At 51.2% G+C, this 22940-nt stretch overlaps 2 protein-coding genes across 4 annotated transcripts; both read left to right on the top strand.

Annotated features, from left to right (window-relative positions):
• The first annotated feature begins 792 nt into the window (after nt 1-792).
• On the top strand, nt 793-17549 carry gna11b (guanine nucleotide binding protein (G protein), alpha 11b (Gq class)). 2 transcript variants are annotated; one of them, XM_003962534.3, is made up of 7 exons: nt 793-928; nt 9133-9317; nt 9711-9865; nt 11585-11713; nt 12917-13046; nt 13115-13268; nt 13352-17549. In XM_003962534.3, the coding sequence occupies exons 1-7, from the start codon at nt 793-795 to the stop codon at nt 13540-13542; spliced, it is 1080 nt and encodes a 359-aa protein (XP_003962583.1). In that variant the 3' UTR covers nt 13543-17549. The 2 variants fall into 2 exon arrangements, with proteins under 2 accessions (XP_003962583.1, XP_003962584.1); XM_003962535.3 differs by lacking the exon at nt 11585-11713 and adding an exon at nt 10690-10818 and having other exon boundaries at nt 13352-13542.
• A 541-nt stretch (nt 17550-18090) lies between these two features.
• LOC101065642 (amino-terminal enhancer of split-like) lies at nt 18091-22344 on the top strand. 2 transcript variants are annotated; one of them, XM_011619045.2, is made up of 7 exons: nt 18091-18468; nt 19463-19548; nt 19654-19717; nt 19788-19832; nt 19948-20010; nt 20125-20199; nt 20441-22344. In XM_011619045.2, the coding sequence occupies exons 1-7, from the start codon at nt 18442-18444 to the stop codon at nt 20678-20680; spliced, it is 600 nt and encodes a 199-aa protein (XP_011617347.1). In that variant the 5' UTR covers nt 18091-18441; the 3' UTR covers nt 20681-22344. The 2 variants fall into 2 exon arrangements, with proteins under 2 accessions (XP_011617347.1, XP_003962827.1); XM_003962778.3 differs by having other exon boundaries at nt 18092-18468; nt 19451-19548.
• The last annotated feature ends 596 nt before the right edge of the window (nt 22345-22940 follow it).

The raw sequence follows: 22940 nt of genomic DNA, 5'->3' as shown, positions 1-22940 counted from the left end.
CTGCCATCGCTAGCTAGGCGGACAAATTCCTTCAACCAGCTCGCTGTTTAATCACTGCGGGTTGACATAACAGCCGGAGCGTCGCTACGTGGGCTAGCAGGCTAGCGGGTTAGCATCGGTAGCCGCTGCGCGTAATTTAGCATATGCTGGCTAATGTAGTTAGTGGCGAGCGGACGCATTGCTGCGGCGTGGATCGCGCTAAAACCTTTATCTCCTCGATCTTAGCCGACTAGCCGAGACTTGTGCGCTGACTCGCGTCGACTAGGGTGGCTAACGTCGGGCACCGAGTCGACCGTCGCCGCTTCGGATGTCGCAACGTTGCAGTTAGTCGCCGCTGCTTACGGCTCGAGCCCGGTGACAGGTGAAAATACTCGATTGGAATACCGAGGAATAGGAAGGTTTTAATGCTCTAAGGCGAGCATTTGATGCTAATCTCGGAGAGGAATTTTTGGCCTTAGCTGCATCCAGACAGAGGAGTCGTCACAGGGAGGCCCGAACGTCTCCCGGGTGCCTCCCCTGCCTGAATTTCCAGTGTTTTTTGGCCGTGAACACCCGGGCGAAGTCGCGGTTGCTCTCGGCTAGGGGGGACAACTTGACAGCGAGGCCCCTAGCTCGTCTCCCCTCCCCCAGTCCCGTCCATCCATCCGTCCAGCCTGACAGACCACCTCCCCCCCACCACCACCGCCACCACTCCTCCATACCGAGAGCGACTACCGGGGATTTGGGAGAAGCTGAAACCGTGGGCAAGCGTTACCGGGTTCCACCGAAACTGGGCTGCCCAAACCAGTGGGGATGACTCTGGAGTCCATGATGGCTTGTTGCCTGAGCGAAGAGGCGAAGGAGTCCAAACGAATCAATGCAGAAATTGACAAACAACTCCGCCGAGACAAACGAGACTCCAGGAGAGAGCTGAAATTACTTCTTCTCGGTAGGTGACCAGACCCACGCTTGTTCCGGGGGCCTTTCCCCCCGTTTTTATTGAAAACTCCCCTCCCTGGGCCTTCTTGGTAAAGCTAACGAATACATGCTACTAGTTAAGGTTGCTAGCTGCAGGGCTGCTTTCAGTACAGTATGTTATGGCACGGTGGCTAAAACGCCTATTTTAGCCTTTCATTTGAGCTATTTTCTCTGACCGTTTTACATTTTTATTTAGAAAAAAAACAACCAAATGGGAAGACGACGCCTTTCAGCACTTTTCGGTGCATTTTGCAGACATCGAAGTTGCATAGATGTCACCGTTTACAGGCTGCCACATGTTTGTCAGTGGGCCAGTTTGATAAAATCCACCAGCCCCCCCAGTCATCCACCAGTGCCATGGGCTGGAAGGTGAAGATGGTCAGCCGATAAACCAGCAGCTTTTAGGCTGCTTTCCACTGTTGCTCTCGCCGAGTTGCGTAACACCGGCAGGGCTGGAGGAGGCTCCAGGTGCCGAGACTGCAGATTATATCGAATTAAAGGATTTTTCTTGATTATAAATCCACAGAGGGGGCCGCATGTGTGCATATGTGAAGGACACGCGCAGAGATCTGCTCCCTCCGCCTATAGTCTAGCTGAGTAGGTTAGCTATTTTTACAGCCAGTGTGTGGGCAGGTGGGAGCTGCTGTTGAATAAGTTGCTCTGCACTGCATTGATTCATGGTTTTGTGGACACTGTGCTCCATCACAAACACGTTCTGGGATGCTTTGTGTGCACTTTCTAACCCCCCCCCACCACCCCACCCCACCCCTTCAAACAGCAGATAAGTGCCACAGCTCCTCGCCGCTGTCCATTTGTAGGACGATTGCAATTATCTGGGCTGCCTGATCGGTTCTGGAGCCGTTTGCTCCCGTTCCTGCTGCAGCCGGGGTTATTTGACATGTGTGCCTTTCATCTTCCCCGCTGAATACCTCCGCTCACAGAAGTAGGCCACGCCAGGGCCCTGTCTTTACTGGGACGCGGGCTTTTATGCGCCGTAGGTTTAATTTGCCTTCTGCGCCCGGGCGTTCTGCCCCGGGTGGCCAAGGTGAGCGGGGTTAAAAGTGCGGCGTTCCTCGGGTGGTTGCGTTGGGGTTCGTCTTCTCTCTGGTCCGTGCAGGCGTGACGGGTTCCTGGAGCGTCAGAGGACCATGGTGCGACTTCAGACCATCAGTGGACACCTCGGTCGGGACGTGTAAGGCGGGATTAGCGCAGCACTTAATAGGCTCGTTGAACACATCCGCTGCTCAGACTTTGGGATGTCACCGACTCCCATTATCCTCTGACATTGTGCTCGGTCCTCGGTGAGCTCCTCTGCCGCTCGCCGCCAGCAGAACCCCCGTGTTGCAACACTTTAGCCCTCAGCCACCCAGTAATAGCCAGCATCTGGTCTCAGGTTCCCAGTTAGTTACTCTGCGGTGCATTAAAAGATTTTATAGATCCGTAATTTAATTTGCGGTGCATTAAGTGCAGATTAACGAAGGCACCCATCGGGGCCAGCGCCGCCGATCGTTGGCGTGGAGCGATAATGCAAAACCATCCGAGGTTTGACCGGCTCTGTTTGCACAGTGGCAGATACGAGTTTCTCTGTTCACACACGCAGCAATCGGGAGGACGCATCCGCAGATGGAGCCGGATGGAAGAGCTGCACAAATGTCTGCTTTGGCATTGAACTGCGCTCAGCCCGACGCACGCAGCGGCGCCGCGGGCTAGCTGCAGGATTATTCATGATGAATGTCATCGTTAGGATAATTGACGTGAACTGAACCCACGGGTTTTATTAAAGAAAAAGGATCTGACCTGAGCCAGGATCCATATATGCACAGACTCTCTTCCTGTTTCCTGTTGCTCTCCGTGCGGGAAAACCAATTTAGAAAAAAAATAAATAAAAAAAAAAGACTAAAGTTTGCAAGCAAAACCAGTTTGGAACCGTTTTTCCACCAGCCATCGCCGCCAGAAGCCGGAGGATCGTTTTATTCCTCCGGTCGGAAGGGATCTTGTTGTCGTAGCTGTGTAAATATCACTCTTCCTTTCCAGCCTGGGTTATTTGTATTCTTCCACGCAGTTCATCACACGCCCACCCGCCGCTCTGCATGTGCGCTCCTCGCTGCCCCGCTCCAGCCAAACGTGACGCCCGTCCACATTTTAGATAAAGGAGAAGAAACAAAGCTCGGACCCTCGCGTTGACTCTCGCAGCCACTCAGGAATCCCGCTAAAGTCGGGATTACGGGGCATGTGTGAAAGGGGCTTAAGTGCTCAGGAACTCATTAAGGCCTTCGCACACCAACCTGACAGTTGCTCACTTGGCCTTGATGGGAGGACGCTCGCTCCCTAGCGCTCCCCTCCGCCGTGTCAAATGAAAGCTACTTGCTAACAGCTGTAATTAGCCATCGCGCTGGTCGATCACCCCGACGCGTCCCGGCCCCGGTTTCCGCCACATCTGTGTGTGTGTTGACGGCGATGTTGGGCGACACGCCCTCGTGTTTGTGCGCTGCTCTCCGCGGCCGGTTGATAAGTAACCGAATTTTTAACGTCGTGTTGCTCAAGAAGCTTCTCCTGTCTGTAAATGGCGACTCTGGAGGCGGATGTTTCCATCCCCGCCGGCTAATCCTGCGTTTGCAGGTAAAACCCCTTAAAACCCGAAGCTTTGGCAGGGGAGGCTGCAGTCCGGCGGGCCGTCACCCAGGGCCATATCAGGCCATACCGCCAGCTTCCTGCTCCACACACCAGTGGTTTGCCTCTACTTGGTCAAAACACAGCGCAGGCAGGAGCGGCGGCCTCCGCTGCGCTGGTAAATGAACTGCCGGAGCGAGCGGACGTTGAGTGAAGCGAGCTGGAAGGGCAAAGGTGTTAGGGTTATCCCGAAGTGCTGACTGGTTAAACGGGAGTGACTCGGCATTCGCTGGGAGCCTTTTTCTAACAAATACTTCCAGGCCGCCCGTGTTTATTGCAGACGCGTCCAGAGGATCTGAGAGATTTTTCACTTTCGTGTGGGGGGGGGGGAATAAAATGAGCTGCCTTTTTAAGGGAACGGTCGGCGCGGGTCACACGTTAGCTCGCTAGCTGGTGGCTCGGTAGCGCCGTCTCAGGTTTACCGTGCGGTCGTTTGTCAAGTGCTCATTGATTGAATTGTTCCCGCCGAGCCCCCCCCGTCTCAGCGGCGCCTCCTCGTGTTTGTCAGTGGGCCAGTTTGTGCCACATCCGGAACATTCTGATTGAACTGGGACCAAACTCAGGGGGGGTTAGGCTCAGATGCTTATTGCTGACCTTCCTGCTTTTGCCGAGCCATCTTATTTTGATCATATATGGCAATAGGGATCTTGGAGCTCTACTCTTCAGTGTGTGTGTGTGCGTGTGTGTGTGTGTGTGTGTGTGTGTGTGTGTGAACCCTGTGCTTTAATGCCAGTAGATGTGGACTCTGCAATGGTCGGTTATCACTGAAATCCTCCTTATCGTGGTCAGAGACTCTTTAATGGAAGCCATAATGAGAAGGGTTCTAGTCCAGCCCGACGGTCTGGTATCAAAATATTGTAACTGTAACACTTTTCCTTTTTAGGTTTTAAACAAGCGCCGATTCCCTTCCAGCTCCTATTTATAATCGGGATTAGGGGTCGCGTCGGCTTGTTTTGGGTGCAAGTGTTCATCGATTGGGGGGCTTTTCCACCCAGCTTGAGTTGGTTGGTCAGGGTAAAGTACAAAAGCAGAGATTAGAAATCTGAAATAAAACCTGACCAAAGTGTCACGAGGGAACAGATGGGAAGCCGTCGCTCCAAGTGGCGTTTCGGGGGACGGCGAGTGTCGTTGGCAACGCCGCTGTGAGGAAATGGATGCCCAGTGCTGCGCTACCAAAGCCCTTAAAGACCGCAGGGAGCAAGTGGCTGGCGGCTTTTCTGCTGTTCTGAGCTCTTAACGTTAGCCGACATCACACCAGTAGAATATTCCCTGGGAAGCTAACTCATGTCCGGCTCGGATCTGTAGAACATGTGCGCAGCTTCTGGAGTGTTTCTGACCACCAGAGGGCTCTAATATATGAAAATGGGGGGTTATAAGCAGCACATTGGTCAGCATCCAGCCTTTAAACCCTCCCAAAGTTGGTTTCCTTTAGCACCTCATTCACGTGATGCACTTTAGTGCTTGTAATTAGACGTGTAATAGATGATTGACAGGTGATGAGGAGGGTTACTGTAAACTCGCCCGTCTTTCTGGGCATCAGCGTTGGGTGATCAGTCACGCATTTCTGACGCGTCTGCTGCAGGAAGGTGGGAGGAAGAGCCCAGACTTCATCAATCCCGGTTCCTCTGCGTCAGGTTTCAGAGGTTTTCCATTGCCAAAATTTGGCTGCGGCTCTGAAATTTCACTCTGCGGTTCTCGGTTAAACTGTGCAGTTAATCTGCTATTCAAATATGCAGCCGCTGGCGGGATAAAACCGGAAACAGGCCCAAACCCTGAAGTCAGTCTAAGTTATTCATTAATCCCAAAGTCACGGGGAAGCGCACACGTTTTTTTTATTTTATTTTAATGACAAAATATTCCAGCCCAGATTCTCTTCCCAACCGGCCCAAACTTTTTCCCTACGGGCTCAGTCATTCTCGTATGATTCTCCAGTATATTTGCGTTTAATGGCTGCACAACAGATGCATGATGGGAGATGCCCGCACGTGCCGATGTGCTGAGCTCCTGTAAATTCATCGAATGCGTAGTTCGAGCTATAACGTCCTCCTATGGGACGAGCTCACGGCGGTTGTGAGTGTTGCCAACTGAAATCCCTCCGTTTGCTCCCATTCCTTGGTCGAGCCAGTCTTTTCCTGTCACTCGGCACCACCCACTCAGCCCGAGCGGCACTCGACGCGCACTTGCTGCCGAACAGATAAAGGTGGCCAAAAACGAAGGTGCCCGAGTTTCTGACGGCGCCACACGCAGAGACGCCGGCTCTCGTGTTGCTCCCGACAGCTAGCAACACTTTTGGATAACCGATCATCCGTTCTGCTGGTGCCAACTCGGGACAGCCGGCATCAGCTGGGTTCTGTTCCTTTAAATAACGAAAGGAGCCCATGAGCTCCAAAGGTATGCTAGGTTGCCGTCAGCGCTAGTTTTGTTGCTACGATTTAGTCGGACTGCGGGAGCAAAACGGTGGCTATATCGTGCATCTTCACGCCGCAGCTACAGATGCATGCTAATGCTAGCTCATGTTTGCCTCCTCTCCACTCCCGCAACTCTGCAGTCGCTGCCTTCAGCCTCTAAATTAAATTAAATCTATTTTGTGGACGTGACCAATGGCTACGTGCCAAGGCTCAAACGGCTGATGTTATTTCCAAGGGAACGGGATCGCCTCGATACCCAATGCGGGCGGAGCCAAGCCTAGGTGAGGCAGAGGAAGAGGGCTGTGTAAACTTTGTCTTGAGGAGTTCGCCTCCGCGCTGTATCACAACACGTCTGTGTCAACAGAGCAGGCGGGGGCCATAAAGAGCAGCAGGTTATTGTGGGCAGGATGGCCGGAGACGCCGCATTTGTTCAGCCGTTGTTGGTATAAATTGATCACGCCTCCTTTTATGTTGATCCAGTGACGTCGCCTCCAGTCTTGTTCTCAGGCTAATTAGTTTTCTCCTCGCCAGCGTCACTGCTTGCTCATGGAACATTGGCGCTCTCCAAACTTGATAACCCAGTAATAGACGTTTGGTCTAGGACCGGTTTTACGTGTCAATTGTTAGCGATGATTTTAATAAGGCCGGCGCCACGTTAATGGGCTTGAATGCATCTCGTTCTGCTGCTGGTGTGGCCGTGAAGTGAAGCAGCGGAAGACTTAAAAACACGCTAAGCTACAGACGCCAGCTACAGTACGTCCTCTCAAAATGACAACACGGTGACATCAGCCCAGAAGCTCAGTTCAGATCTTTTCCAAAGTTCGAGGTTTGCAAACGCACAAAGGCTCCTTTGTGTCCGGTTCCACCAGTCGAAATGGTTACGTAAAGACTGAAATCTCTGCTGGATCGTGGGACACGTGGAATGGTAGGTGTCCGCGCACCATTTGTTTTGCTAGCTCTCAGAGGGCCGGCGTCGGCGCGTGGGCCGCGCAGCGCACCTCCCGCTCCCGTGCCGAGGCGTCATCCGCGTTCTCCTCTCCCTCTGTCACACTCGGGGGGCCACGGGCTCACAACGTTATGGGTCTGGAGGAAGCGTGCGAGCTATTAAAAGGCGACCTCCCTTTTTCTAGGCCATTGCCAAAAAAGAATGGATGGATTCTAGTTATGAATAACCAAAATTCTCAACAGAGAGTAATGAGAGTGGAGAGGCATATTTCCAGCCCGAGGGAGGTTCGATGGGGTTGTGATGAGGAGGAGTAAGGGTGCTGCTGGGGGGGGGGGGCTGATGAAATGGTTGCGGCTGGCGCTGGTACAGTGTGGAGGGGAGGAAGACAGAGGCGCGTAGTGTGTGTGTTTTGGTGAAAGAGGGACAGTTTAAAGGAGAGAGAGAGGGATCTTGTGACGGGGTCACGAGAAATAAATCAGACAGAAGATGGAGAGATCTCCTCCTCTCTGCAGCAACGGGAGGAACAGGGAAAAACCGAGCGCTTGTTTTTATGGTTCTCACCCTGTTTTGATTATTTGGAGCCTCCTTGTTAGCCCCGCTCTCACAAACGCTGCCATCTGTCCTCTGGAAACTACGACCGCCGCGTTTGTTTTGGGGATTTTTTTGTTAACAAATCCCGACGTTTCAGGCTTGCGTTTTCCAAACTTGGACATTTGGGTTTGAGGACACGACGGGGGAGGCTCGTTTCCCCTCACGGACGCGCCGTCCAATCCCCCAAATTTCCCAGATTGAGGCCTTTGGTCCCGCATCAGCGGAGCAGCCTCCATCCCTCCCGTAGTTTTACAGGCCCGGGCGCCAGGACCCTCCTGGTACTGACCCGGCCCGGCGTTTTCACCACCCCCTCAGAAACATGAGCGGCGCCGCGGCCCCCTTCGCCGCGCTGCACCAAAAGATGAAGAGCGAGCCTCGGGGTCTCGGTTATATTTACTAGAGAGAGAGAATAAGAGAGGGAGTGATGGATTTTTTTTTTTTTTAAAGGGAAAAAAAGCAGGAATGAAAAAGAGAGGGAGACAGGAGAGTTGCTATGGTAACAGAAATATGGCTGCTCTTCAAAAACCTTGAATGTAGGTGGTGGTGCGATGAGTGCGTGTCTGTATGTGTTCTTTTCCTTCCACATCGCTCCCGCTCACTTTCACAGATACAAGTGCTGCGGATCCATTTTGCTTTCGCCAGGGACCCTCGGGCCGGCGGCGTTCCCAGGCACGCCGAAAACACGTTCCCTTCTGGGAGGGGTTCTTCTTATATCATTTTGAACGGTCGCCCCCTCCCCCGACCCCCACCTGAAAATCAAAATGGGCCCGATGAGTCGAAGGCCAGCTCGTCCCCGTGATCCGCAGCCTCTTCCGGGCTCGCCACGCCGTCCGGAAACCCGGCACCCGATGGAAAGTCTCGGACGGATGCCGACCCGTGCGGCAGAACAGGCTCGCTGAAGGGATGCGGCCTTTCCGCGTGACCCCCGCTGCGACCCCTGAGCGGCCGTTGCAATAATCGTCGTCATTAAATGAAGCTGCCTTCGCGCCTCATTAATTCCTCATTTCCCCACACACATCCCAGCCCCCCCACTCACTGGTTTAAGGGATTCCGATTTCTGGGAACCAGTTTGGAGAGCGTAGCACGCCGTCGGCATTTTAGCGCTGCGGCACCAGCTGGCCCGTTAATGCGGTCGGTTCTTTAGTCCCTCTGCGTGTTGGCGTGCTGGCTGGGATGTCATCGCACGGCTTCCTCACCCGGTGGGCCGGGGCCGGTCCTGGTCCTCACCGGCCCATCAGAGTTCGGATCCACACGCTTCATGATCCTCTGCTGTCAGACCAACGAACGCCAGCGCCCGTGTTCGCGTTGTGACGCCGCGTCCCTTCTTTGTGTCTCTATACGTCCCCTTCCTGTCCTTCACATACTTTATCTGTCTTCTGAGTCCAGAACCTGAGCTTTCCCAGGTCTTTGGAGACGAGCCGCCGCCCTCTAGAATGTTCCAGAATGTTGGTTTGTAGCTTGATTGTGCTGCTCGTCTGTCTCCGTGTGTGAAAGGGCGAATCGTGGGTCCCGAGACCGGTTCGACCCACGTCTGAGCGTCACTGCCGCTGTCGTCCGCAGGTACGGGAGAAAGTGGCAAGAGCACCTTCATCAAGCAGATGAGGATCATCCACGGAGCCGGCTATTCGGATGAGGACAAGAGAGGCTTCATCCGCCTGGTCTACCAGAACATCTTCACCTCCATGCAGTCCATGATCCGGGCCACCGAGACCCTGAAGATTCCCTACAAATTTGAGCAGAACCGGGTGAGACCGGACTCCTTATTCTGAAGTTCTAGTCACATGTCCGCTGTTACTGTAAACTCCTCCTCCTGGTTGAGTTTTTAGTGTTGGCACAAGACTTTAAGCCGTTCAGACGTTAAGAGTGAAGCACGGCGGCGACACGGCCCTTAATTACGGACCATTATTGTAAACTACGGCGGTTCTCCTTTCTAATCCGCCGAGTCCTGCTGGGTTTGGTTTACACCTGGACTCCAGCTGAACGTGGGACCACAACATTTGGAACGGCCGCGCTCCAAGTTGCCACTGCTTTACCGTTACTGACGGCAGCCATTTTGTGGACGTTGAGCTGGGTTTATCACGGATGGCGTCTCCTGTCCATCAGCTCACAGCTGTGTCTCCCTGCCTGCGTCCTTTCAGAATAACGCCATGCTGGTGAAGGAGGTGGACATTGAGAAGATCAGCAGCTTTGACCAGTCGTACGTGGTAGCCATCAAAAGCCTGTGGGCCGACCCAGGGATCCAGGAGGCCTACGACCGCCGCAGAGAGTACCAGCTCTCCGATTCCACTAAATAGTACGTGTGTCCCCCCGTTTGGTGGGTGTGAGCTGTCTTATTGAACGTTAGCAGCACAGGGCTGTTGGCGTGATCAGCAGCCAGACCCTCGTGGTTCGTGGCTGTCAGGAGCCAGGTGATCTCTTGAGTACACACTGTCATTAGGGTGTGTTTGGATGTATGGTTTAAAGCTGGTTTCTGTGTGTGCATGCTCTGTGTCTCATTACCTTGTGGACTGTTTGACACAGAAGTCTTTTGTCCACTTTCTGAATTAAATTGATTTGATTTGCAAATGCACCCCCCCCCCCCCCCCCCCCCAAAAAAAGCCCACAAATTGGGCTTTACTTGTTCATCTCTCAGCAGGATATATGCTAACTGAGGACCCGTAGTTTGTTGGCTGTGTGTAACGGGTGTGCAGCTCACACTGTTGCAGCGACTGAGTTGTGTTTACAATAAAATCTTTGTCCGACAGCTTTGTGGCGCCACGGACACGACTCCTGCAAACCTCCACTTTTCTGTTAGCATTTCGAGAATAATGTCCACATTTTTACTGCTTTGTAGTCAAGTTCATCAACCTCCCATTTTGTGTGCCTGCATGTGTACACATTGTACATCTATGCAGCTGCATTGTGATTTATGGCTCCTGATGGTTTGTTAAATGTATTTGACTCGCTTTCTAGCGCCCCCCGGCGGCTGCGCTCCTGCACTACACTTCCATGAAGTTAAACGCCTGTAGTTCATGAAATATGTGTTAATGCTATATGTGTATGTTGCATGTATGTGTGTGAGTGAGGAGGACATCATTTAACATCTCCATTCCACACTGTTGTGATGTATATCTGCAGTTACCTTAGTGATATAGACCGCGTGACTGCGGAGGGATACGTTCCCACACAGCAGGATGTGCTGAGGGTCCGTGTGCCCACCACGGGTATAATAGAGTACCCCTTTGACCTGGAAAACGTCATCTTCAGGTACCCAGTGGCGATAGGGTTGCAGCATCACCATAGCTGGTGGACAGAAACCACTGATGACAACCAGGAAGTACAGAATGTAATTTCAGTAGAGCCAAATTTAAGTGTTAGCAGCGCTAATGGCCTCAAAATCTAACTTAATTATATAATTACTGGAGCTTTCGAATAAAAATATCCACACTATGTTTGGTATAAGTTGATTCTTGTATCAGTGGTTTGTGTTGCTGGCTGAGTAGAAACAGAAGCCAGACATGCTGCTGAAGCATGTGGGCAGCAGCCACCAGCTACCAGAGGAAAGAAGGGTTAGGCGCCCATGCCAAAGATTCAGCAGCAATTTTTAGCAAAATGAAAATTTGGCCCAGCCTCCAACACAGAGGAGGTCCAGCTTGGCGCTGAATCGGCAGTATTTTAGCGTTTAAACCTTCTCTACCTGATCCAGGTGCTGCTGTCGCCTCCGCCTGCACTCTGCTACATGACACGCAACCCTGCTCCACCTCGGCCAAAGTTGTCAATAAAGGCGCCGCGGAGCCACAATTGGGAGTTAGCGGCCAACCCGTAGCCGTTGGGGATTATGGGCAGAGTGCCGGCCGAGCGGTGACACCGACATCTCACTGGTCCTTTCCAGGCTTTGTTTCTGAAGCTTTCTCTACAGGATTCCTCCATACTTCCTGGAATGGCAGGGGGCTGCGGTAATTGCCTTTCACGCTTTATATAACTGTTTTTCTGTCTCTCTCTCTTTGTTCCCCTCCGACTGACCTGCCTGTAGTTATCTTACCGATCTGGATCGCATTGCAGATCCCAACTATCTTCCCACTCAGCAGGATGTGCTCAGGGTGCGCATCCCCACCACGGGCATCATAGAGTACCCGTTCGACTTGCAAAGCATCATTTTCAGGTAGAAAAGCTCCCCGTGTTCCCTCCGTCCCTCCCTATAATGTCATCGTGTTATTAACCCCTATGTCATCTGATGTGTTCCTCCCAAGTCCCAGATAAATGTTTGGCGTCTTTATCCATGAAAGGCAAAAAAAAAATTATTATTAGATTATTTCTGCCATCTTCAAACCCCCGAAAGCAATCGTGCCACAAATAACGCCGCCCCCTCATAAAGATAAAGTCCCACATTCTGGTGCCCAGTCCCTGTAAATAGGTCACCTCCTGTCTCCCTCCTCATTTCTCCTTTTTCTCCGGCTGGCAGAAGAATCCAGGTCGTCCTCATCGTGGCAGAGAAGCGTTATTTCTGGTAGCAGGTCCTGCAGGGCCTATACTGGTCCCAGTCTCTGTGGGCTGCAGTGGGCCGGGCCGCCACTGGAGGGCGCGGTTTCCCTATGAATAACACTAGAGCCGGTAACCCAGCTGGTGTCAGTGCCTACACTTTGACCTCTAGAGGTTCATAAAGTCGTTGAATACACCACACAAGTGACATCAGCTCCTGGAAATAAAGACTTCAGCGAGTCAGATGTGACAGATGAACGCTTAATGAATCTGGGACCTAAACTCCCCGATGAAGGGTCACCTTGCGAAGAACAGTCTCAGGAAACCGATAAAGGTGCTCCATTTCACTTTGACTTTGGCCTGTTTGAGACATGTGCACTGAACTCCAACCTTTTAATGCTAGCCTGTAGTCACAGTAGTCCGTTTCCTGGGTAAGTATACGCGCCAGGTCCCCTTCCAAACTCACCGTAGCCGTCCTTTGTCACCTGTTACGTGCCCTTCGTTTTCCCGCTGTTTCCTGACTTGGGGGCCACCGTTTGCTAAACTCAACCGTTTCCCTTAAATCTGTCTTAACCAGCAATCTGTCGACTCTGGGGTGGCGTGCACGCTCTTCCTCACGTTTGCTCGAAGTTCTTGAATCCATCATGTGTTGACGGGGATGGCAATGGTAGAAATGTGTTGTCAAGGGTCCCCCGGCTCTTCATTTGGGTCACATTTCTAAAAATAGTTAAGTGGAGCAGACCATAATTAGATGTATAATGATACTCCGGTAAATTCATCCTGATGGATTCAAAACCGCCGTCTTCAAACACGGGTCGCTGAATGTGAATTTGCGCGTTCTTCCTGCTCCTTCACCTGTTCCCGCCCGTCACCTCCACTATTGCAGGATGGTCGATGTGGGGGGTCAGAGGTCAGAGAGGAGGAAGTGGATCCACTGCTTCGAGAACGTGACGTCCATCATGTTCCTCGTGGCGCTGAGCGAGTACGACCAGGTGCTGGTGGAGTCGGACAACGAGGTACGTTCACGCGCCCTGTCCGGTCGGAGTGAAGCGATCAACGTTGACGCACCTGCGTTCTGCTCTAGAACCGTATGGAGGAGAGCAAAGCCCTGTTCAGGACGATCATCACCTACCCCTGGTTCCAGAACTCCTCAGTCATCCTCTTCCTGAACAAGAAGGACCTGCTGGAGGAGAAGATCTCCTACTCGCACTTGGTGGACTATTTCCCCGAGTTTGACGGTGAGTGGGCGACTCTTTCTGCTCCACTTGTGATTGGGTGCTTTTTGGGTCCCACCATGTCGCGTTCCGCCCTCCCCCCCCAGGTCCTCAGAGAGACGCGCAGTCCGCACGGGAGTTCATTCTCAAGATGTTCGTGGACTTGAACCCCGACAGCGACAAGATCATCTACTCTCACTTCACGTGCGCTACGGACACTGAGAACATCCGCTTCGTGTTTGCAGCTGTCAAGGACACCATCCTGCAGCTCAACCTCAAAGAGTACAATCTGGTGTGAGGGCTCCACCCACCGTGCACATCTCCTCCTCCTCCTCCTCATTGCACAAGGGCACGCCCCCTCCGGAGGCTGCCCTCAACTCCACACGCAACACAGCACGCGCACGCTCACACACACACGCTCACACACACACACACTCACGCACGCACACACGCCCTTCAACAGGACTGCTCCTGCGTCTTTTCTTTCCTCCTCAGTAGATTCATTTCCTCTCCTTCCCCGCCAGCGCCGCTCCCCTCTCCTCGCCAAAGCTCGCCCTCTCTTCCTCCTTCGCTCGGCAGCTTGTCGTGTCAGACTCCTCGCCGCTCCGCCCGTCAGGTCCGGCCCCCGGCTGCGGGCTCTGGCACATTCCATCGGGCACCCAAACATTTCAAACGGGCGGTAGAGTGACTTAAGGGTACTTTGGTGTTTGTGTGTGGTGCACGTGTCTGTGTTTTGAGCAGCGACGGACTGTTTTTAGTGAATATCAGGACCCCTCCCCCCCCGGGGGGGGGTCGACCCTCGGTCGCGAGATCAGATCCTTCATCGTGTCCTCTCCGAACTCCCGTCAGCGTGGAAGGAACCCATCAGCCGGGACCCAGCGAGGACCCGGGGAGAGCGACGAGAGCATCGCCGGACAGGAAGCAGAGGCGCGAGGGGGCGGGGCGGGGCGGGGCCGAGGATTCCGTCCGCAGCTCACTCTTATGAATGTACCAGTGCAGTATCGCAAAAAAAACCACAAAAACAAAAAGAAAATGAAGTAAACGCATATGTAAACAAGACAAAAAGCACGAGGGGGCAAGACTTAGCTAATCGGAATCTGTGTATTGCTGAAATTTTTAATGTTTTTAAATAATAGAAATTTGTTGCTACTACTTCTACTCAAAGGCTTAAAGGAATGGTGATATGAAGTGCTCAGACCTCTAAACGTTACCGAGGGAAAGAGCCAGAGACGTGCTCGACACGAGTATTCTGTAAGGATTTCTGTGGGGTTTCTGTTGTTTCCGTTTAAACGAACGACATCACTTCCCTCTTCTTTTCCACACGCGGAGACGACCGTCCATCCGTCTCTACGCCTTCATCGCACGTGTGACTGGGGGGAGGGCGCCCCCGGTTTCAACACAGGTCCTGGGGGTGGGCAGGCAGGGGCTGGTGTGGTGGTTTGTGACCCCACAGAGCACAACTGCGGAAACGGTAACGGTCCAAAGAAGAAAGGAAAAACGCGCAGCTGTCGCGCGTCCGTTCGCTCGTTTTCAGACCGTCAAGTCACTTCTGTCGGGCTCTTGCTGTTGGGGGGTGGGGTGGGGGGGCGCGTAAACCTTTTACAGAAGACACACTCGGATGTCTGTTTGTGTATATATGTTTGTACATACATATACACAAAACACTGTACAAAAAACCCTGTGGTACACCATCTTTGACAAAAAAGGAGAAAAAACCCTCAAAAATAGCTTCTTTCATTAGCATACTTTTGTTCCTCCTATGAATTTATGGTAGTAGTGATACTGTGATTACGTTCACTTGATTAATAGGACTACAGAGAGGCGTTCAGGAACCGATCGGCCGTCAGAGTTTCTCCTCTACTCCACGCTACTGCGACGAGCTCTGACCCCAGAGTATTTCTAACGAGGGCTGGTTTTAAGAGAAAAAAAAAAATCAACACAGTATGGCGACATGCTGATTTTTAAGAGTAATTAAATTTTATTTATCTAATTTATGGACCAGGTTTGAAGATGTTGATAATTTGAAAGCTGTTCTGTCATGTGCTAAGTGCTTCTTTTCTCATGCCAGAGCTTACTTGAGTCTGAACTGCTGTAAAAAAACGAATGTCTGGTATCGTAAGGACTTTATTTCCCCCCCCCCTCTCTATTGCTCACGGCGAGGTCCGTTGGCGTCCTCGCCATCACACCTTCATCCACGACGATAGCACCCTTCGGTTTAACTCTTTAGTAGCCCTCGCAGTTCAGTTGTGATCTTTTTTTAAAGAAGAGACTGAATTCTTCATGGTTTATAGATCCAGCGCTGTAATGCATATAGAAAACTGTACAGTACAAACGTAGGTGGTCTTTTCTATCAGTGATTGAAGACCCGTGCGTGGTCCATGCTTGCTCTTTGGAATTTAACACGGAAATTCTCTTGGTTTCTACCTTCTTTTTTTTCGAGGCTTGCTTTGATAGTGCCAGTGAAGTGCAAATATATATATATATATTTTTTGGTCTTTGACCTTTTCTACAGGTGACTTATCCTTCATCCTCATTAAGGGCTATCACAAGTACATTGGGGGGGGGGGGGGGGGCTTCAGGACCGGAGTGACGACGGTTGATGGTTGCGTGCAGTATCAGGAGGGTCGTCCGGGCGTTGACCAACACTAAGCAGCTGAAGAATGAAGTACCCCAGTTTCAGGCTCCTCGCACCTTTTTTGTAACTACTTCCTGTTTATTAGCGTTCGGTATCAGTGTTTATCTGTTCACGCCGACACTACGAGGACGAGTGTTTGACCTGAAAGCCAAGTAAGGTGTTTTCAACCGTTCAGGCTCCTGCCTCACTCTGGCTGTTTATTTTCTCCAGGTCTGAGGCTGATCCAATCCAATTTGTGCAGCTGCTTTATCGTGTTAGCCAACATCGCTAACATATTTTTGGGGTCAGAAATGGCCAAAGTGTAGAAACACTAGGATTTAACCGACATTTGGGCTGAGGCTGACAGAAGAGGCTCAGCAGCGAGTCGAGCGCTGTTCAAGGGGCTTAAAACACATTTGAAATGCCAAGTCGGTCCCCGACTGCCATTTTTGTCTGCTGACAAATAGAAATGACACTTAAGGTTTGGATGGTTAATCCCGTAGCGGATGCCAGTATTTCAGGAGAGGATGACCAGTACGGACGCCTGAGTATTTATTAGTAGCCGTGTTAAGATTTACTGTTTGAGTGCAGCTCACTTCCATGTTTTATTAGACTTGACACTACGATTCTGGCACATGGTGAAGGGCTGACTGGCTGGCGGTGGGGGTTTAGCGGTGCGTTAGCAGCCCAGTGTTGCACAGCGTGTTTGTTTTTTTTCTCCATTTTTTCTTTACATTATAATCTCGGTATATATGTATATGAATTGGAACGGGGGAGGTGTTGCATTTTAAAATAAAAATCCAACTTTGTGTGTTTTTAAAGGAAGACTGGATAGGTTTTTCACTTCACTTATTTATTGCCTTTCATTGACTTGAATGATGGAAGACGGCGTCCTCGCCGGCCTTTTATCGGAGCGGCCCGTCGGCGCTCTGCCGCAGCGGCGCTTCTGTCGCTAAAATTTGAAACGGTGCCCCCCCCCATCCCCCTTTTTCTTTGACCATTTCCTGGAGAAAACATGAGCAGAACACTACCATTTAGGACCACAAGTTTATCTCACTCCAATGAACCCTGAAGGTCAGTTGTGAAGTGTACAAAAGCTTTTTCTTTTTCCGTTCTTTTGTATGTAAACCAAATGTAAATGATGTATTATACTGAGTGTGCCAACCCCACTCTCCTCTTGAGCCAGGCTCTCTCTAAGTGCCAACGTCGTGGTCACCATCAGAAGGACCACCGCCCGAGACGGTTTCCCCCCCCTTTTTAAGTAAATCACACCAGAGACTAAAAGGATAGATGATTAAACACACAGACTTTATTCTGTATTTAAGATTGAAGAATTTAAAGGTAATCTGCTGTTTTTGTTTTTCCTGTTTTTTTTTTTTTGTTTTTTTTTAAGAAACTGTAATTATAATTGCATGTGCTGTTTCTTTTGTGTTGAAAGTGGGGGCTTTTAATGTTTTCATTAAAGCGGAGCCCTCGACGAGGGGGGTGGGAGGGGGTGGGGGTCAATCAGTTGGTTCTTATCGATTTATTGATTTACATAACTTGCCATATTTTTATGTGTTTCATGTATTTGTTTCAACCACTGTTGCCTGATCCTCATTCAAACATGATCATCGCCGCCTTCTAAGAGAGAAACATAATGACAAGGTATCTGTTTTAAATTTAAATAAATTTGTTCCTATACTTGCTCATGGTGTGTCCAGTGGCTTTAATGGTTCCTGTGGTCCATCTTCTCCCGTCCTGACCAGGCTGCAGCTCCGTCCTCCATCCTGGTACCTGGAGACTGTTTGAGTCTGTTTTATTTGCTCCAAAAGAGGTTAAAGTGATTAAATTGGTAAGGTTTCGCTCTAGACATAAATAAGGCAGAACTGATCTTAAATTTAAAAATAAAAAAAAATTGCTGGGTTATATTTAGTGATATCGAATCCCGGTCCATCGAGGGTTCGAAATCCAGCCGGGTTTTCTGTCCTCCCGGCCCGAAAACAGCGTTGTCCCGGGCGATGTGGCCCCGGGTGAACGGCGTCTGCCTGGTCGGTCGGAAAACCCGGCCGGACTACGGCCCCCGAGGCCTGGGTGTCGACGCCTCCGCTCCCGTCGCATCAGCTCCCTATGGAGGAATTAGCGGTGCCCGGTGAGTGACGCAGCCGCGGGTGGTGGTTTGAACCCCCGCCCCGGAGCTCCGCCGCCGCCGCCCTCCCCCTCCGTCCCAGAGCTTCAGTTCAGCTCTGCGTCACACGGGGCGCCCGATCCTCCGCCGCTCCGTCCAGTTTCCGGATGATGCTGCTCTTGTCAAAGCAGAGGAAAGCCCGGGGCTCATGTGTCAACATCCAGGCTTGCTCCGGGGAGCCGCGACGCTAGTATTCCGCCCCAAAAGCACAAACCTCGGGCAGCGCTTGACTCCCGTCGGCTCGGGCCGGGCTGAAGACGACACATTTCCGTGACGCTTGCTCACGTTTCCAACGATGACAAAGTGGCAGCAGCGTCTCCAGCTCATTAACAATATCCACGGAGCCTGTTAGCTTAGCCGGCCGGCCTGGTAGTCTGCTTCGAAGAGGAGGAACCGAGCAAAGACGCACTGTTGACATGATGTTTCCTCAATCCAGGCACTCGGTGAGTTGGCCGGGCCGAACTCGTCGCCCGTGTCGGTGAAAGTGGATCGACCGTGCGGGGCGAGGCTAACGCTAGCTAGCAGCAGCCAGCTGTTAACCTCGCCAGGGCTGCTGTTAGGATGTTGGACCACCTCTCTGCGTCGCATTACAACGTCTAGACCTCAAAAAGAAGGTTAAAAGGTTTAAATACGAGCTTAATTACAAAGAAGAGGCGCGTAATGAAGGGTCTGCTGCTAGCTAGCTTGGGTCAAAACAGCTAATTCCAGTGGATTGTTGTGCTTAGCTTGGTCTTAAATGACTTTCTTTTGTTGTCTGCAGCCCAAAGGAGCCAGATGGATGTTAGGAATTAAAATTATGTAACAAATTGGATCCAGGCGTAACAAGTGTCATTAATTCTCGATATAATGGAAAACAGAAGCTATTTTCAAATGTCTAAAACATGAAAACCAGAAAGATTAAAGACTTATTCAGTCACGGATGGTCACATTTTAAACATTCAGATGAGATTTTCTGGTTCTAGTCCAGGACAGATGTTAATTGCTGCACTTATTGCCAGTAAATATGAGACTGGCCTTGTGTATTTTGGATGCAGATGTTGCACTGCTGGTTACCCTGGCAACGCCATCCGCTCCAGCCTCATAATCCCACTGCCACTTATTTAAAGACTAATGAGGTTCAGGGCATCAGATAATCCTCGGATTAAAGCGCCGCGCCGATGGTTTTAAGTGTCGCCCGTGAGCATCCGGACCTCGAGCGCAGCCTGAGACTTCCTCTGGCGTACCGTCGCCATGGAAACTCATTCTTCCTGGCCCGTGTGAACACGCTTCTGTCGGACACCCCCTGTGAGATGCTGATGGAGTTCAGGCTGACAGTTTTTTGGGACAGATGTTGGACGCTGAAGTTAACCATCCTGTCTCACTCTCTCTCTGTGTGTGTGTGTGTGTGTGTGTGTGTGTGTGTGTGTGTGTGTGTGAGAGTGATAGGCGTCCTCTCAGTCTGGTCAAGCTCTCAAGTTCACCACTTCTGACTCATGCGATCGCATCAAGGATGAGTTCCAGTTCCTACAAGCACAGTACCACAGGTCGGCCTGCTCTTCTCCTCTTTTTTGCTCTTCTCTTCTTTTCTTTTCTCCTCTAACTGCTCTTCTTGTCCTCTGTTACCCCCTCCGCCCTCTCTGTTCTGGCAGTTTGAAACTGGAGTGTGACAAACTGGCGTCTGAAAAGTCGGAGATGCAGCGTCACTACATCATGGTAGGTTCTGATGGTTGAGCAGCAGCCAACAGCAGTGCGTCGCCTCACCTCCTTCTCCTTTGTCCCGCAGTACTATGAGATGTCCTACGGCCTGAACATCGAAATGCACAAACAGGTAACAGCGGCGGGCGGGGCGGGCCGGGCCGGGCCGTCGTCTTCTGCTGCTCTGCCCCCATCTGCTCAGCTCAGCGCGGCTCCGCCCGTCTGATTGTGCTCTCTTTTCTCCGCAGGCTGAGATCGTGAAGAGGCTGAATGGGATCTGCACCCAGGTGCTTCCCTACTTGTCACAAGAGGTAACGACACTGCTACGACCTGAGCGCGGCTGGTTCTTATTCACCATAGTTGCTTCTGTGTGTGTGTGTGTGTGTGTGTGTGTGTGTGTGACCGTGTCGCTGCCTTTGTTCCAGCACCAGCAGCAAGTCATGGGTGCCATCGAGAGAGCCAAGCAAGTCACGCCGCCTGAGATGAACTCCATAATACGGGTGAGCCTGCAGCGTACTGACGCTCTTGGCATTTTAGCATGAAAGCGCACGTGGGCGCGCACGTTGTGATTCCCATTGTGAGGTCGTTATTGTGGCAGCTTGTGTCTGAACTGTCTTTGTCCATTTAATGCGAGAGCAGCTCGTCTACTGGTGCTGTTTAGCCACCTGTTAGCTAGCAGGTTAGCATGCTGCATTTAGGGCACCCAGGAAAAATGACCTCCAATGCTTTGACTCGTTGCAGCAACAGCTCCAGGTGCAGCACCTGTCCCAGCTCCAGGGTCTGGCCCTGCCTGTCGCCCCGCTGCCCCTGGGCCTCACCCCTCCCAGCATGCCTGCTGTCTCCTCCAGCTCCGGCCTGCTCTCCCTCTCCTCCATCCTGGCCAACTACTCCCACGGCCAGGCCCAGGGGGTGAAGGAGGACAAGGCCCGGGAGGCCGCGGAGAGGGCCCCCCGAGGAGACGATGGGGACAAGTCAGACTAGCGCCGCCGACACGGGGGACAGTCTGAGGGGGTGTGGGGGAGGACAAACGGAGGTAACGGTGGAGGGCTGGAGAGAAACTGCAGGGATGATGAACAACGATCTCAGATGGTTGGGTCGAGTCTCCAGGAGGTGCAGGGGCGAGCGTCCGTGTCGTTATTATTTAGTACAATAGTCTCAGTTCAGGCTTCTAGACTCTAATTAGCTGCTTGTTTAAGCGTGAGCCGCTTGCTAGGCTTAGCCCGGCTAAATGTCTTCTGATGAGGAGTCACCTCGGCTCTGTGTCGTCAGCGCTGCGCCGCCTTTAACACGCGTACACGGAACAAAATTCAAATGTTCGGCTAAAGGGAAATTTGACTTTAAGACCTTTAGGTGGAAGCCAGGCGGCTGGTGTCAGTTTGTGCGCTTCAGTCCAGAATATTTGGGATTCTTTTAGGCGAGCAGCCGCTGCTCCTCCATATTCGTGCTCGTTTACCAGTGCTGGCGGCTCATTTGTGCTACTTCACTGCTGCCTGCACGACCCGGTGTGGACCAGAACCGAACCCCTCTGACAAGACCTTAAGGGAAGAACGTGACTTTATTTAGAGGTTGGAAGGTTTTCCTGAAACTGATTAGACGTTTAAGATGTTTGTGTGCTTGAATGTGACTTTTTGACATAGAAAACATTCATTTCTTTTGTTTTATTAATCCTCAAAGGACCTTTCTGACCCCCTTACTCCCCCGATCCGTGAACAGAACCAGGTTTGAAAGGGAGGTTTGAAACGGTTCTGATGGCGTCAGGCGCCAGGCTCGGCTTTGCTCACGTCGCCGGTGTGGTTTCTTTTCATTTTAATCAGTTTCCGTGAAGAACGCCGGAGCTCTAAAGCTCCGTCTGCATCACGAACGATGGTCCAAACTGCTATTCTTCCATTCAGGTCTCTTCTTTCTTGGTTCTACATGGGTCGGGCGCTCTGAAACAGTTTGTCTGCTAAAATGGGCGTTTAGTTTCCCAGAATTTAATCTCTTTATTTTTTTTGTTTTGTCTCTTTGAAAACATAAGAGAAGCATCGGGAAAATGGTGCGCTGTCGAGCTGTTCCGGTTCTGTCCACCAGGGGGCGGCAGCGCCCACTTCTCCATCTTGGTGTCGGAACTGGAGCAGAATCAGCCATTAAAACAGTTTTGCCTCTTTCATTTTGAGCATTTCTTCAGCTTGATTAGGATTAGCTGTCAGCATATGGACCGTTAGCTTTAACTCCCCGAATGCCGACGTTATTCTCCATAAACTCAAATCTGTGTGTTTGTTTTTGCGCTGAAGGGCCAATTTGTATACATATGAATTTGTCAATATACATATTTTTAAAGCATTTTTTGTATGTTCCAAAGCTGCTTTTTAATGTGTGTGTTCTGTCGAAGACTTGCTGTCGTGTGTGTGCATAAGCCTACAATGAAGAGTCACAATATCGACCCCCCCCCCCCCCACCCGTTTTTATTTTTTCACGTCTCTGTAGGCCCTAACATTTAAAGTTGTTTCTTTAGGTTTGGAATTTTAATTTTTTTGTGCTTCTTGTGTTTTTAAGCACATGCCTGGGTTTAAAAAAAAAAAATGTAAACAGCTGAGAACAAATCCACTTTTTTTGCAGTAAGGAAGCTTCTCCGGTGCCTTACAAATAAAAGACGTGATTTGAGAGCGGCCGTTTGTCTTTGCTGGCGAAGCGGGAAAAGCCGGATCCAAACCATTCCGAGACTTTTACCTGTTATGTTTGGTTTTTTCCTACTCTGTACCTTCTTTAGGGAAAGCTTGGGATAGAGCGAAACGTTTTAACGGGTCATTTTGGTGGAAATAAAAGTAAAATGAAGGTTTCTGTGGAACGAGACACCGAGATCCCTTCAGCTCTGGTGCGCTGAGGAAAAACCTTCCTAAATTTGTCCAAGTCTGTGGAAATAAGAGGCGTGACGCTTCCTGCCTGACTCAAATATTTTCAGATGATGATTACGAGTCCACCGACTGTGCTTCATCTTTACGAAACTCTTCCTGGATCAGACACTGACTCAGCAGCTGATTTAAGAGCCAAAATGCAAATCTGGCTCAGAACTTGGATCTGAACCGACCGTCTCCTCGGCCGCAGGATAAAAGATGGTTCCTGACTCCACCAGACTCCATGGAGCAGGTAGGGCTCTGGGTGAGCGCTGCCTTTCAGGCTAAATTAAAGCAGCCTCTTCACTCGTCTTCATTCCTTTGGCAGTGAGGAATTTCACAACATCAGGTCTGGGCATGAAGCCCGC

This window comes from Takifugu rubripes, chromosome 2 (genome assembly GCF_901000725.2).
Source record: "Takifugu rubripes chromosome 2, fTakRub1.2, whole genome shotgun sequence".
NCBI classification, from domain to species: Eukaryota; Metazoa; Chordata; class Actinopteri; order Tetraodontiformes; family Tetraodontidae; genus Takifugu; species Takifugu rubripes.
Note: the sequence above shows the minus strand (reverse complement) of the source record. Positions and strands in the feature narration are given on the sequence as shown.

Bases quoted from the DNA above. Each gene is read 5' to 3' on its own strand.
- gna11b (XM_003962534.3), top strand. From the start codon at position 793: ATGACTCTGGAGTCCATGATGGCTTGTTGCCTGAGCGAAGAGGCGAAG. The intron at 929-9,132 runs GTAGGTGACCAG...TGTCGTCCGCAG, and splicing joins GCTGAAATTACTTCTTCTCG to GTACGGGAGAAAGTGGCAAG. The intron at 11,714-12,916 runs GTAGAAAAGCTC...CCACTATTGCAG, and splicing joins TTGCAAAGCATCATTTTCAG to GATGGTCGATGTGGGGGGTC.
- LOC101065642 (XM_003962778.3), top strand. From the start codon at position 18,442: ATGATGTTTCCTCAATCCAGGCACTCG. The intron at 19,833-19,947 runs GTAACAGCGGCG...TTTTCTCCGCAG, and splicing joins ACATCGAAATGCACAAACAG to GCTGAGATCGTGAAGAGGCT. The intron at 20,200-20,440 runs GTGAGCCTGCAG...GACTCGTTGCAG, and splicing joins AGATGAACTCCATAATACGG to CAACAGCTCCAGGTGCAGCA.